This window comes from Eubalaena glacialis, chromosome 4 (genome assembly GCF_028564815.1).
Source record: "Eubalaena glacialis isolate mEubGla1 chromosome 4, mEubGla1.1.hap2.+ XY, whole genome shotgun sequence".
NCBI classification, from domain to species: Eukaryota; Metazoa; Chordata; class Mammalia; order Artiodactyla; family Balaenidae; genus Eubalaena; species Eubalaena glacialis.
The window spans coordinates 109,901,471-109,915,209 of NC_083719.1; the positions used below are offsets into that span (position 1 = coordinate 109,901,471).

The 13,739-nt window shown below is 37.3% G+C and overlaps 1 protein-coding gene across 3 annotated transcripts in view; it reads right to left on the reverse strand.

The window, feature by feature from the left end:
- FNIP1 (folliculin interacting protein 1) overlaps nucleotides 1-13,739 on the reverse strand; it is a 121,862-nt gene that overhangs the window by 8,927 nt on the left and 99,196 nt on the right. For 2 of the 3 annotated variants that reach the window (XM_061189565.1, XM_061189564.1), the window contains 3 exons: nucleotides 11,130-12,546; nucleotides 10,151-10,319; nucleotides 5,149-5,346 (listed from right to left, as the gene is read on the reverse strand). In XM_061189565.1, the coding sequence (XP_061045548.1) occupies nucleotides 5,149-5,346; nucleotides 10,151-10,319; nucleotides 11,130-12,546 (1,784 nt within the window). The remainder of the gene's footprint in view (nucleotides 1-5,148; nucleotides 5,347-10,150; nucleotides 10,320-11,129; nucleotides 12,547-13,739) is intronic. The other variant, XM_061189566.1, reaches the window with a different exon arrangement.

The window sequence follows — 13,739 nt, forward strand, 5'->3', positions numbered from 1 at the left end:
AAATAGGTGATTTTTCATGTGACTGGATGACATATATGTATGAGGAAAAAGCAAGAGGTGCCGGTTGTAAAACACTAAATTCTTGCACAGTATTTCTTCCCAATGAAAACCAGCTGCTGTTAAAGCTTCTAAAAAAAACACATTTTCTTTTTCTTCAGAAAAAACAATTGAATGTATTTCTTGGCATACATTGTTTTGTGGTGTATATTTTGTGGTATAATGCTCATGTAGGCTGAAAATACCTTAAGTGAAAAAAATTCTATGAAATATGTTTATAATAAAATTCATCCATATATATATACACACACACACACACACACAAAATTTACCACACTACCCATTTTTAGGTATACAATTCAATGGCATTTAAGTACATTCGCAATGCTGTGCACCATCATCACTATCCACGTCCAGAACTTCTTTTCATTATCACAAATAGGAACTCTGTACCCAGTATACAGTAACCCTTCATGCCCTCCTTCCCACCACCCCTGGTAACCTCTATCTACTTTCTGTTTCTATGAATGTGCCTATTCTAGATACCTAATGTAAGTGGGACCACACAATATCTGTCCTTTTGTATTTTGCTTATTTCACTTACTGTAACGTTCCATCCATGTTGTATCATGTATCAGAATTTCATTCCTCTAGGTCGTCACAAAGCACCGAGCTGATCTCCCTGTGCTATGCAGCAGCTTCCCACTAGCCATCCATTTTACATTTGGTAGTGTATATATGTCAGTGCTACTCTCTCACTTCATCCCAGCTTCCCCTTCCCCCATGCCCCCGTGCCCTCAAGTCCGTTCTCTATATCTGCATCTTTATTCCTGCCCTGCCACTAGGTTCATTGGTACCACTTTTTAAAATTCCATATATATGCATTAGCATACGGTATTTGTTTTTCTCTTTCTGACGGGATATGGGGATATACGTATACATATAGCTGATTCACTTTGTTGTACAACAGAAACTAACACAACATTGTAAAGCATTTATACTCCAATAAAGATGTGAAGAAAAATAAAATAAAATAAAACTAAGACCCGCCAGGGACAGGCCTGGTAATATGTATATTAAAAAAAAAAAAAAAAAAAGAATTTCATTCCTCTTTATGGCTGAAGTATTCCATTCTATGTATTACACGTCATTTGTTGATGGACACGAGTTGTTTCCAATTTTGTCTACTGCAAGTTAATACTGCTGTGAACATTACCATACAATTGTCCCAGTTGCTGCTTTCAGTTATTTTGATTATAAACCTAGAAGAAGACTTGCTGGACCACATGACAATGCAATGTTAAACTTTTTGAGGAACTGCCAAACTGTTTTCCACAGCAGCTGCAGCATTTTAGATTCCCACCAGCAACGCACAAGGGTTCCAATTTCTCCACATCCAATACTTGTTATTTTCAGGGTTTGTTTGATCAAACCCATCCTTATTGGTGTGAAGTGGTATCCCACTGTGGTTTTGATTTGCATTTTCCTAATGACTAATGGATGTTGAACACTCTCTCATGTGCTTATTGACTATTCGTATATCTTCTTTAGAGAAATGTCTACTCAAGTCCTCTGCCTATTTTTTGAGTTGTTTCTTTTTTTTTTAACATCTTTATTGGAGTATAATTGCTTCACAATGGTGTGTTAGTTTCTGCTTTATAACAAAGTGAATCAGCTATACATATACATATATCCCCATATCTCCTCTCTCTTGCGTCTCCCTCCCACCCTCCCTATCCCACCCCTCTAGGTGGTTACAAACCACTGAGCTGATCTCCTTGTGCTATGCAGCTGCTTCCCACTAGCTATCTATTTTACGTTTGGTAGTGTATATATGTCCATGCCACTCTCTCACTTTGTCACAGCTTCCCCTTCCCCCTCTCCATATCCTCAAGTCCATTCTCCAGTAGGTCTGTGTCTTTATTCCCGTCTTACCCCTAGGTTCTTCATGACCTTTTTTTTTTTTTTCTTAGATTCCATATATATGTGTTAGCATATGGTATTTGTTTTTCTCTTTCTGACTTACTTCACTCTGTATGACAGACTCTAGGTCTATCCACCTCACTACAAAGAACTCAATTTCGTTTCTTTTTATGGCTGAGTAATATTCCATTGTATATATGTGCCACATCTTCTTTATCCATTCATCTGTTGATGGACACTTAGGTTGCTTCCATGTCCTGGCTATTGTAAATAGAGTTGCAATGAACATTGTGGTACATGACTCTTTTTGAATTATGGTTTTCTCAGGGTATATGCCCAATAGTGGGATTGCTGGGTTGTATGGTAGTTCTATTTGTAGTTTTATAAGGAACCTCCATACTGTTCTCCATAGTGGCTGTATCAATTTACATTCCCACCAACAGTGCAAGAGCGTTCCCTTTTCTCCACACCCTCTCCAGCATTTATTGTTTCTAGATTTTTTGATGATGGCCATTCTGACCGGTGTGAGATGATATCTCATTGTAGTTTTGATTTGCATTTCTCTAATGATTAGTGATGTTGAGCATTCTTTCATGTTTGTTGGCAATCTGTATATCTTCTTTGGAGAAATGTCTACTTAGGTCTTCTGCCCATTTTTGGATTGGGTTGTTTGTTTCTTTGATATTGAGCTGCATGAGCTGCTTGTAAATTTTGGAGATTAATCTTTTGTCAGTTGCTTCATTTGCAAATATTTTCGCCCATTCTGAGGGTTGTCTTTTTGTCTTGTTGATGGTTTCCCTTGCTGTGCAAAAGCTTTTAGGTTTCATTAGGTCCCATTTGTTTATTTTTGTTTTTATTTCCATTTTTCTAGGAGGTGGGTCAAAAAGGATCTTGCTGTGATTTATGTCATAGAGTGTTCTGCTTATGTTTTTCTCTAAGAGTTTTATAGTGTCTGGCCTTACATTTTGAGTTTAATCCATTTGGAGTTTATTTTTGTGTATGGTGTTAGGGAGTGTTCTAATTTCATTCTTTTACATGGAGCTGTCCAGTTTTCCCAGCACCACTTATTGAAGAGGCTGTCTTTTCTCCATTGTATATTCTTGCCTCCTTTATCAAAGATAAGGTGACCATATGTGCATGGGTTTATCTCTGGGCTTTCTATCCTGTTCCATTGATCTATATTTCTGTTTTTGTGCCAGTACCATGCTGTCTTGATTACTGTAGCTTTGTAGCATAGTCTGAAGTCAGGGAGCCTGATTCCTCCAGCTCCGTTTTTCTTTCTCAAGATGGTTTTGGCTATTCTTGAGTTGTTTCTTTGCTGTTGTTGAATTGTAGGAGTTCTCTATGTATTCTGGATATCAATCTCTTTTCAGATATATGATTAGCAAATATTTTCTCCTGTTCTGTCAACTGTCTTTTCACTCTGTTGATAGTGTCCTTTGATACACAGAAGTTTTTAAGTTTGGTGAAGTCCCAATTTATCTATTTTTCCCTTTATTGCCTGTGCTTTTGATGCCACTTCCAAGGAATCACTGCTAAATCCAATATCATGAAAATTATCCCCTACGATTTCTTTAAAGAGTTTTATAGTTTTAGTACTTAAGCTTAGGTTTAAGTTTAGATTTAAGCTTGAGTTCATTTTCGTATATGGCAGAAAGTAAGGGTTCAACTTCATTCTTTTGTATGTATATATCCAGTTTTCTCAGCATGATTTGTTGAAAAGACTCCTTTCCCCTTTGAACAGTCTTGGCTTCCTTGTCAAAAACCAATTGACCATATATGTGAGGGTTTATTTTGGAGATACTATATTCTATTCGTCTTTATGTCTGTCCTTATGCTAGTACCACACTGTTTTGATTACTGTCACTTTGTAGTAAGTTTTAAAATTAGGAGGTGTGAGTCCTCCAACTTCATCTCAGTACTATCATCTTAATAATACTAAGTCTTCCAAACCGTGAATATGAGATGTCTTTCATTTATTTATGTCTTTAATTTCTTTCAGAGATGCTTTGTAGTTTTCAGTGTACAAATCTTTTGCCTCCTTGGTTAAATTTATTCCTAAGTAATTTATTCTTTTAATGCTATTGTAAGTGCTTTCTTAATTTCCTCTTCAAGATTGTTCATTCCTAGCTTATGGGAATGCAACTATCTTTGCATGCTGATTTATCTTGCATCTTTGCCGAATTCATCTATTAGCTCTATCAGGGTTTTTTTGGTGGAATCTTTAAGTTTTCTACATATAAGATCATATTTGCAAGCAGAGATAATTTCACTTCTTCCTTTCCAATTTGGATGCTTTTTGTTTCTTTTTCTTGCCTAACTGCTCTCGCTACGAACTTCCAATACTATGTTGAATAAAAGTGGTAAAGGTGAGCATCCATGTCTTGTCCCTGTTCTTAGGGGTAAAACTTTTAGTCTTTTACCACTAAGTATAATGTCAGCTGTGGGTTTGTCATATATGGCCTTTGTCATGTTGATCTACAAAGGTTTTTAACTATGCTATATTATAGTTCTCCTAACAAGAAAAGGAAAGAATCTTGAAAGTTGGAAATGGTGTCTTCAGTAAGAGGTTACCAGTGTTATAAAGAGCGATCATCCAAAGTCCTAACACAACAATGAGGATATAGAATTCACTGGCATTCTGCACAGAGCTTAGGGATGTTGCATGGCCATACCTCACATGATACTAAGTAAGGCACTAAATTCTGGCTGCTGAAATCACAGACTATATAGACACATACACATCCCTTTCTGTCTTAGTCAGCTTGGGCTGCAACAACAAAGTACCAGAGACTCAATGGCTTAAATAACAGAAAATTATTTTCTGGAGACTGGAAGTCTGAGATCAGATCAGGGTGCCAGCATGGCTGAGTGTCAGTGAGAACTCTCTTCCTGGCTAGTAGATGGCTACCTTCTTCCTGCGTCCTCACATGGTAGAGAGAGCACAATCTCTCTCTTCCTCTTCTTATAAGGCCACTAATCCCATCATGAAGGCCCCACTCTAATGATCTAATCTAACCCTAATTAACTCCCAAAGGCCATCACACTGGGGAGTTATTGCTTCAACATATGGATTTTAGGGGAACACAAACATTCAGTCCATAACACCTTCTTTCAGGAAAACAATGATGAAGCTAACAGTAGTATTCAATGTAGGCACATACATAACAATAGGGTTAAGTTAGCTATCACAGTGCTCACAGTAATTCAAGCCTTACAGATACTTACAAAATTTGGAGACAAGTTATGCTTATAAAGCTGAAGAGTGGAATGAAGCAAATTGGAAACAAGACTGGAAACCAACACTTCCTTTCCCAATTTATTATCTGTCATTCGTCTCTGGCTACTGGCCACTTGAACAGTCCATTTATCCATATCTGCTATAATACAGACAGCTTCTGCTATTGGTTCATCCAATACTGGATGCTGGGGAAAAAAAGAAGACATCATCTTATGATAAATAAAGTTTTCAAAGATAATGTTAATGGGATGGGCAAGGAAGAGATACTAGACAAAAACAGAATAAAAGAATATGAAATTCTGAGAGCTACTGCCAAAGAATCCTTGATAGTGAAGAGTGAAATAGTAAAGTAACTCAATAACAAATACCCTGAGATATCTTTCAGAAGTCATCATAGGTAGAGATTCATTACCAGAACTTTGTATTCTTTAATCCAGAACTTGAATGTCACCAGTATTTTGATCATTCATTCATTCAACAAATTTACTGAGTGCCAACTATGTGCCAGGCAACTGAAAGAAAATGTTTTTACCTTGGAAGAGCTAAATATTTTAAAAATCGGTAGGAAATAAATTCACATGAAGAAGTCAATGATAAGGTTCTGTGCTAACTACCCCATCCAGTCAGGCATTAATTTCCTTGAGCACCTCAGAGGCTATCCCTTGATTATCCCTTCCTGGCTACGTATGCCAGGTTTTTTCTGTTTTACAGATGTATATCCAGAGTATGGATGTAACAGTTAAAACGGAGACAAATCAACAGGTACTAACATGTCTTTCCAGGATACATGGTTAAATGGGAAAAAAAAAAAAAAAAAGTCACTACACACACACACACACACATACCCATTATACCCCAATTATGTTTTTAAAAATACAGGGGACTTCCCTAGTGGTCCAGTGGGTAAGACTCTGCGCTCCCAATGCAGGGGACCTGGGTTTGATCCCTGGTCGGGGAACTAGATGTCGCATGCATGCTGCAGCTAAGAATCCGAATGCCACAACTAAGACCCACCACAGCCAAAATAAATAAATAAATATATTTTTTAAAATAATTTTAAAAAAAATTCAGATCTATATCTAAATGCATATGTATAGAAAAAAGAATGAAAATACTCAAATCAAACTATCATAAAGATCTTTGTGAAGAAGTATGGAATATTAAGAGTATGAAGAAGGATTTTTACCTTTTGCTTTGTATATATTGTTTAAATTTCTATCAGAAGCATTCACCTAAAGGATACTTTTCTAATTAGAAAATTTAACACATAGTGAAAAAAAAATTTTTAACTCACATATACAGATAAAAGGACCACAGGCATATGGCTGTGCCCTTGGTTTCCCACGGTTTACACACAAAGACCAAAAATGACAATTAAGTACACAGCACCACCATAAGAAAGAGATGCTCAATACTTTAATTTTTTTTGTATTTGGAAAGGTAAGGATTTCTTCACCACTGGACAAATGAATTAACAGCAATAAGACTGAAATATAAACTACAATCTTGAACCCAGTGGCCTTTTTCCTTTATAACTTTTATTGTTATTAAAATTTCATAGCAAGAATGTTAAGTTTACTCCTGTATAAACCCAAGTTTGGCACCCCCAAAGGATATCCCTTTGCCCAGTTAATAACCACTTTGAATAGAGCTTTTTGCTCAATGCTAAGGAAACAAAGAGAAGGGAGCTCACAGTCTTATGAGGGAGATAAAAAGAAATACACGTGGCTATGAAAATACTTGTGTAATAGACGAAATAGTAACCAAGTGCTGCGGTACCAGAGGAGGGCAAGAGTGGGTTCTGTGTGACCGGGAGTTACACAGTGGAAGGGACATAGGGATATGACACTGAATAGGATGAATAGGATTCCTAGCAAAAAATGGGAGAGGAATATGGATAATTCTGTAAGAGGAAATATCATGAGAAGACTCGAAGATAGAAGTAGATGGATGTAACCAAATTTGTGAAAAATGATACTGAGAAGTGGGGAAGAAGAGAATGGCAAGTAAGAAGCGTGGAAAGATACATTGTGAAGACTTTCCATGGAATTCTAAACTTTATATTTGTTTTTATAAAATCGTACTTAAATATTTCTTATTCAACTCTTAGCAAGGATATAACATTTTTCTATTCATCAACTTCATTACTGAAACATAATTTTGGAAATGGTATATACACCTAAAGATGTAAGGTATATCTTACTTTTTTAAGAAACAATAGTGAATATATATTTAACATAACTACCTCTGTGGTTATAGAAGAAAAATAATACAGGAGATATGATCAAATAATTAAAGTGGAAAACAGTTAAAGGAAGATACTACTTTCAAAAGCAGTGGGCATCTTTAGGAGATCAGAATTATGATGGGTGTTCATCTACTATCCTCACAAGAAAATGTCTAAACCGATAATGGGGAAACTGCTATGAAATACCCCTTTTATTTTCAAGGGTTAAAAACCACTTTAGAAATTAACTTTATAGCTCCTCAATCAAAAGTCACGTGGCTAAGATTTTAAAAGCTATTTTTTTGGTAAGAAAAAGGAAAATGAGCCCACATCAGTAGTTTCCCAAGAAAGAAGGGTCTAAATCCCAAGTCTGAGATTAGAAATAATCCAAATCAAACTCATTTTAGGAGTTGTTAAAGAAAAAAGGGGGCAGTGCCAGTCATTCATTCTGAAATTGCTTGTTTTCACACAATGGATTATTATAAGCAATGTCCTAACTGGATAAAAGTTCAATTTAACCAATTTCAGTCCTTTTGCTTCATCATCAACTTCTGGAAAAAACAGCCTACACCCCATGGGGGCATATTCTCAACTGACATATTATAGTAGTCTCCTCCACAATACTAAGTTTGTATCCAGCCTCAAATACTTCCGAGTCACAAAATAGGAAGTATATGAATGGGAATTCATATGAATCTAAAGTATATGAATGGGAACTCATATGAATCTAAATTCAGTGAATCTAAAGCTTAATTTTTTTTAAACCTTTTTCTCTGAGTTCCGTAACTTCTACAATACGAATGTATCCACAATCCTACCAGCCCTTTTTCTCTCCCAGGCATTTCCAGAATCTCAATACATAAACTCCCAAACCTTTAAGTATCTCCTCTCTAGCAGATACTCCTAGATCTCCACCACATTACAAAACCTGATTTTTTCAGTTGCCTTCTAGGCATTCAAACATGGCCTTGCAGAATGCACTTTTAAATTCAAAATGCACCAAATCAACTTCAGTGTACCTTCCTCAAAACTAGCCAGTTTTCTTCAGTTATCTTTTTTTTAAAAGAAGAGAGCGAACCCCAATGTTGTAAAGGGAACAGGTTTTAGGGACATTACAAACTGCTGTTCAAACTAGTATTGTCTTTTGGAGAAGAAACTACAAAACATGCAACAAGAACATGAAAATACTTCTAAGCTTAAAAACTGGCCAGTAACTTCATTTCTGGGAATCTAGTCTAAAGAAATCATCTTAAATTCATAAAACACAGCAAGAGTATCAGTGTTATTTATAACAATAAAACGAAGAAAAGTTGTTTTAAAAGTTGAGCAACAGAGAATAGAGAACACAGAAATAAACCCATGTATATATGCTCAATTAACTTATGACAAAGGACCCAAGAATATACAATGGAGGAAGGACAGTTTCTTCAATAAATGGTGCTTAAAAAACTGAACAAGGACTTCCCTTGTGGCACAGTGGTTAAGAAGCCGCCTGCCAATGCAGGGGACACGGGTTTGAGCCCTGGTCTGGGAAGATCCCACATGCCGTGGAGCACCTAAGCCCTTGCACCACAACTACTGAGCCTGCACTCTAGAGCCTGTGAGCCACAACTACTGAGCCTGTGTGCTGCAGCTACTGAAGCCTGCGCGCCTAGAGCCCGTGCTCCGCAACAAGAGAAGCCACTGCAATGAGGAGCCCGCGCACTGCAACAAAGAGTAGCCTCCGCTCGCCACAACTAGAGAAAGCCCGTGGGCAGCAACGAAGACCCAACACAGCCAAAAATAAATAAATTAATTAATAAATTTAAAAAAAAACAAAACTGAACAGCCACATTGCAAAAGAATGAAACTGGACCACTATCTTACACCATACACAGAAGTCAACTCGTATGCTATATGAGTACTATATACCATGACCAAGTGGGTTTTTCCCCCCTAGGAATACAAGGATTGGATTAACATCTAAAAATCGATCAATGTAATCTATCACATTAACAGTTTAAAGAAGAAAAACTCACATGATCATTTCAATAGACACAGAAAAAGTATTTGACAAAACCCCACACTCATTCATGATTTAAGGGCGTGGGGGACAGAAAACTCAAAATACTAGGAATAGAAGGGAACTTTATCCACCTGATAAAGAGCATCTTATAAGAATCTAACAGCTAACATCATGCTTAATAATTAAAGGCTCAATGTTTTCCCCCTAAGAAAAGGAACAAGACAAGGATGTCCACTATCAGCACTTCAGTGCAACATTGTACTGAAGGTTCTAGCCTGTACGATCAGGCAAGAAAAAGAAAAAGAGGCACCCAGACTGGAAAGGAAGGTAACATGAGCCTGTATGTAGAAAATCTTAAAGAATCCACACAAAAAAACTATGAGAACTAATAAAAGAGCTCATCAAAGTGGCAGGATACAACAGCAATATACAAAAATCAATTGTACTATATACCAGCAATGAAAATTAATTCCATTCACATTTAAGCATTTGCAATATTTTGATATTATAAAGAACCTAGTGATGAACATCTATGAATACATACAGTATTTTCTGATTTCCAATTTGATAGATTCCTGGAACTCTCTACTTGCTTTCACAATGACAGGTACAAACATGCAGGTTATTACACATAAAGGATTTAGAGAACAACAATTGTATTACACACTGAAGTGTGACCAAAAATAAGGCAATTTTGGGTTCTACTGGTTAACAGAGTTCGTCCTAAATAAATTTAAGAGCAGTGAAGGTCACTTACCTGCACAGCATGAGACAAATCTGACACTAAACACTGACGGAGCCTCTCATCATTCCCAATTCCTTGAAGAACAAAGTCAGGCACATAAGAAGAGCAGTAGCCACCCAGCAAGGACCTCCCAAAGTTGGCAATATTGGGCTGAACAGCACTCACTTCAATTAACTTTGACCTGCAAGAAAAGTTCCGAAAGAAGGCATACCTAATCAGTAATAAATATATTTTACCAACACACACACAAAAAATTGGACTCTACTAGTCCACATTTCCAGTACCACCATTCTTTACAAAATATACTAATAGTAAAATCATTCTTAAATAAAAACTGGCTTAAGGGCTCAATGAGACCACAAAATACTCCTTCCTATCCAAAAAAGGGTCTGATGGACAACTCTGTAATGAGGTGAACATAAATCTTTCATAACAGACTTTAGGAATGCTGTCCCTTGTGTATGTAACACATTCTTAATACAATCAAATTATGGAAACCACCATCCAAAACAAAGTATAAATAACTCACAAACCCAAAGCTTGGTATATAACACTTCTCATGTATGAATCTTTTCCTTGTATTCTTGACCAAGAGTATCCATTCTATACTTTCCTCTTATTTCCAAACTTATTTCTAACAGCTATTTCCTACCTTCTCTCAGTGATTACCTCTCCCTAGTTGCCAGGCTCAGCACAGGTCCTTTCTGGGCAGCATAACTCACTGCTAAATGAAAACTCCTAGGCAGTAAGCAATCTCCCACACACCAACATAACTTTTCTCTAATGCCTTCACAAAGCTTTTCTGGGGTACCTGTGGGGCTTAGCCTTTAATCTTTCTTTTAAGTAGGAGCACGTGATAATAAAAGAGTATTTGTCCAGAACAATGGTCTCTTCTTTTATATTAGCTACTACCAACTTTCAGAGATGAGCTAAACAGAAGAATGGTACATATCTTTATAGGTTCTATAAAAGGCTAAAACTTCGTACTTACCCAGGAAAAGGTATCTCATCTTCTTCTGCCCAATCTTCTTGCTCTCCTCCATAATAACTGCTTACTTGTCTAGTCACATCATGACCTGTATCTTCACTTTCACTATCCCCAAGGGCACTATCTGAACTTTCATTTCTTGGAATGTCCCATTCAGCTCCCACAGCAACTTTTTTCTCTGAACTCTCTTTATCCCCATGGGGGACAAGAATGGAGAGTGTATCTCTTTGGTCTTGCTGAGGAAAGCAGGTTTTACATGAATCTTGGTGAACTGTTCCTACACATTTGCAAAATTCATTGTTCTGTTTGCTATTTTTTGTATAAAATCTTTTTGAAAACTCTAACATACAGCAGTGTTCTTTACTGTCTGTACTTGTTTTAACTGGAATATCATCAATAGTCCTGGTTTCAATTGAATCATCATTAAAATATTCATCAAATAAGCTCATGCTTTCGGGGTCTGAATGATTCCAGCAGGGAAGTTCACAGGGTTCTCCAGATACCATGTTCGGTATATCAGGCTCTCCAGATTTAGTTGTTTGTGCAGTTTCTTGATGCTGATCAACAGCCCCTCTTTCTTCCTTCGGTGATTTGGTGTGATGCCTGGTAATCTGATCCACTACTGCCTGACTCCGGAGTTCAGTATCTGAGTCGGGTGACATAGAATCCCCAATCAAGAAAGTAACCTTTGTCTGGGTTGCCTCACAAGAAAATGCAGCTGTCACAAGTTTATCTGGAGGTTTTTTTTCCACAACCATTCCTGTGGATCTGAACACTTTACCTGTGTGATTACCTGAATCTAGCAATTCCTCACTCTGCCATGATTCCTCTGCAGGCTCTAAGCTTGACTTTGACAATGCACATCTGTCCACTGGAGCAGATCCTGTGCAAACAACTGTTTCTAACTTGGTGTCAAGGCAAGTTCTTAATCTATCTCTGCACTGTTTAACATCAACAGCATTTTCTTCTTGGCAGTCAGAAGAAGGAGAAATCATTCGGCACTCGTTTGAATTTCCTAGCAGCTCCTTAGAGCTGTTTTGCATATCTTCTCTCTCTTGTCGCAAAACATTCTCTATATTTTGCCCAAGGAGTGGACGACTGCAATATTTACAGTTACAATTAGGAGTCCTTGTTTCTTCTGACTCTTTAAAGAGCAAACTGTTTTTGTTTCTATGCATTGTGATAAGCACATACTCAGATTCTTCGATTTCACCTTTCTCTAAAGTGGTAGTAATTACTGTGCCTGGCATAACAATGGCTTCATCGTCTCCATTTTCTAAAAGATGGGTTTCTTGAAGTTCAGAGCATCTTATGAAGTAAGTAAGAAAATAAAGCAGCCTCTGGACCATGTCTTGTCGTTTACCAACTACCACAGTCCTTGCTAACCGTACAGGAGAGCCAATAGCGCCATACAAGTCTCCTGAAATGGAAAAATCAGTTAATGGACACATCCTCTACTCATACTAAGCAGGCTATTTTCAATTATCAGAAACCTACTATTATTTTATGAGGTGTAGTTCAGATTTTACTCTTGGTTCCTTAATAGGTGAGTGATTATTCAGGACTAGGATGAGATGAATGGTCTTAACCAAAGAGAAAGGTGAATGGATGGGCTTTCCACCTTCCTCCTTAAGCAGCTGCTAATAAGGTGCTGAAACCACAAGCAAACAGTCAGTTGTGAAAGTCACCAAGAACATGCTCTGTGCCAGTCCCCTTGCAGAGCACTTTATATGGGTGGAGAAGTACTGACTGAAGTATTATGTGCAAAAGCACATCTGCTGGGGACCAAGGAGAGGAAAGGAGTAGTAGTGAAATGGAACAGAGCTGAAGTAGTCACATCACACACTTAACCTTCCTTGATTTAAATCATATTCCTGAACTTCACCTGTTGCTGCCCTACCAAGGACCTCACATTAGCTCCCGTGTTTTTAAAAGCCCATTTTCCTTTCCATTCTATTCCCTAGAGGGTTGGGTACTCAGGATAGACCCAAAAGGGCAACACATTTAGCCTTGTGATTCATTTTCACTTCTGTTATCCATATGACACATGAACAGCCATTACATTTAAAAAAGGAGGAGGGGGATTTAATTCAAGTTTTGCAAGTTGTCAGTATACACATTTAAAGAATCTCTATTTTTACTTTATAAGAACCCCACACTTTTTAAAGGAACAAACATAAATAGGTCTCAAATAATATACTACAGACTGTACTATGATAAATTTTCTCCTCTGGCTAAGAAACTGGCTCTAGTACCATCATGCCACTGTTCAAAACTACTCCCAAGGTTTCCACTAACAACCAAACAAATTGAAATTGCTTTGGTATGATAAATGAGTCTTTCATGACTGGTTCCACCTCACTTTTCCAGGTTATCTTCTGATAGTTTCCCTATTTCATCTTTATTCACCCAAAGTCCCACTTAAACTGGACCCGTGAATGTGCTCAGCACTTTTAACACCTAGACCCCTTTACTCATGCTATGTACTTTCCCTTCCCTCTGTATCTCTGCCAGTCCAAAGTTTCCCACCCAAGCATCCTCCCTTGGACAAAAGTAAACTTCCCTAATTGAACTCCCACTGAACTTTTCATTTCTTACAGTTCCTATTTGAAT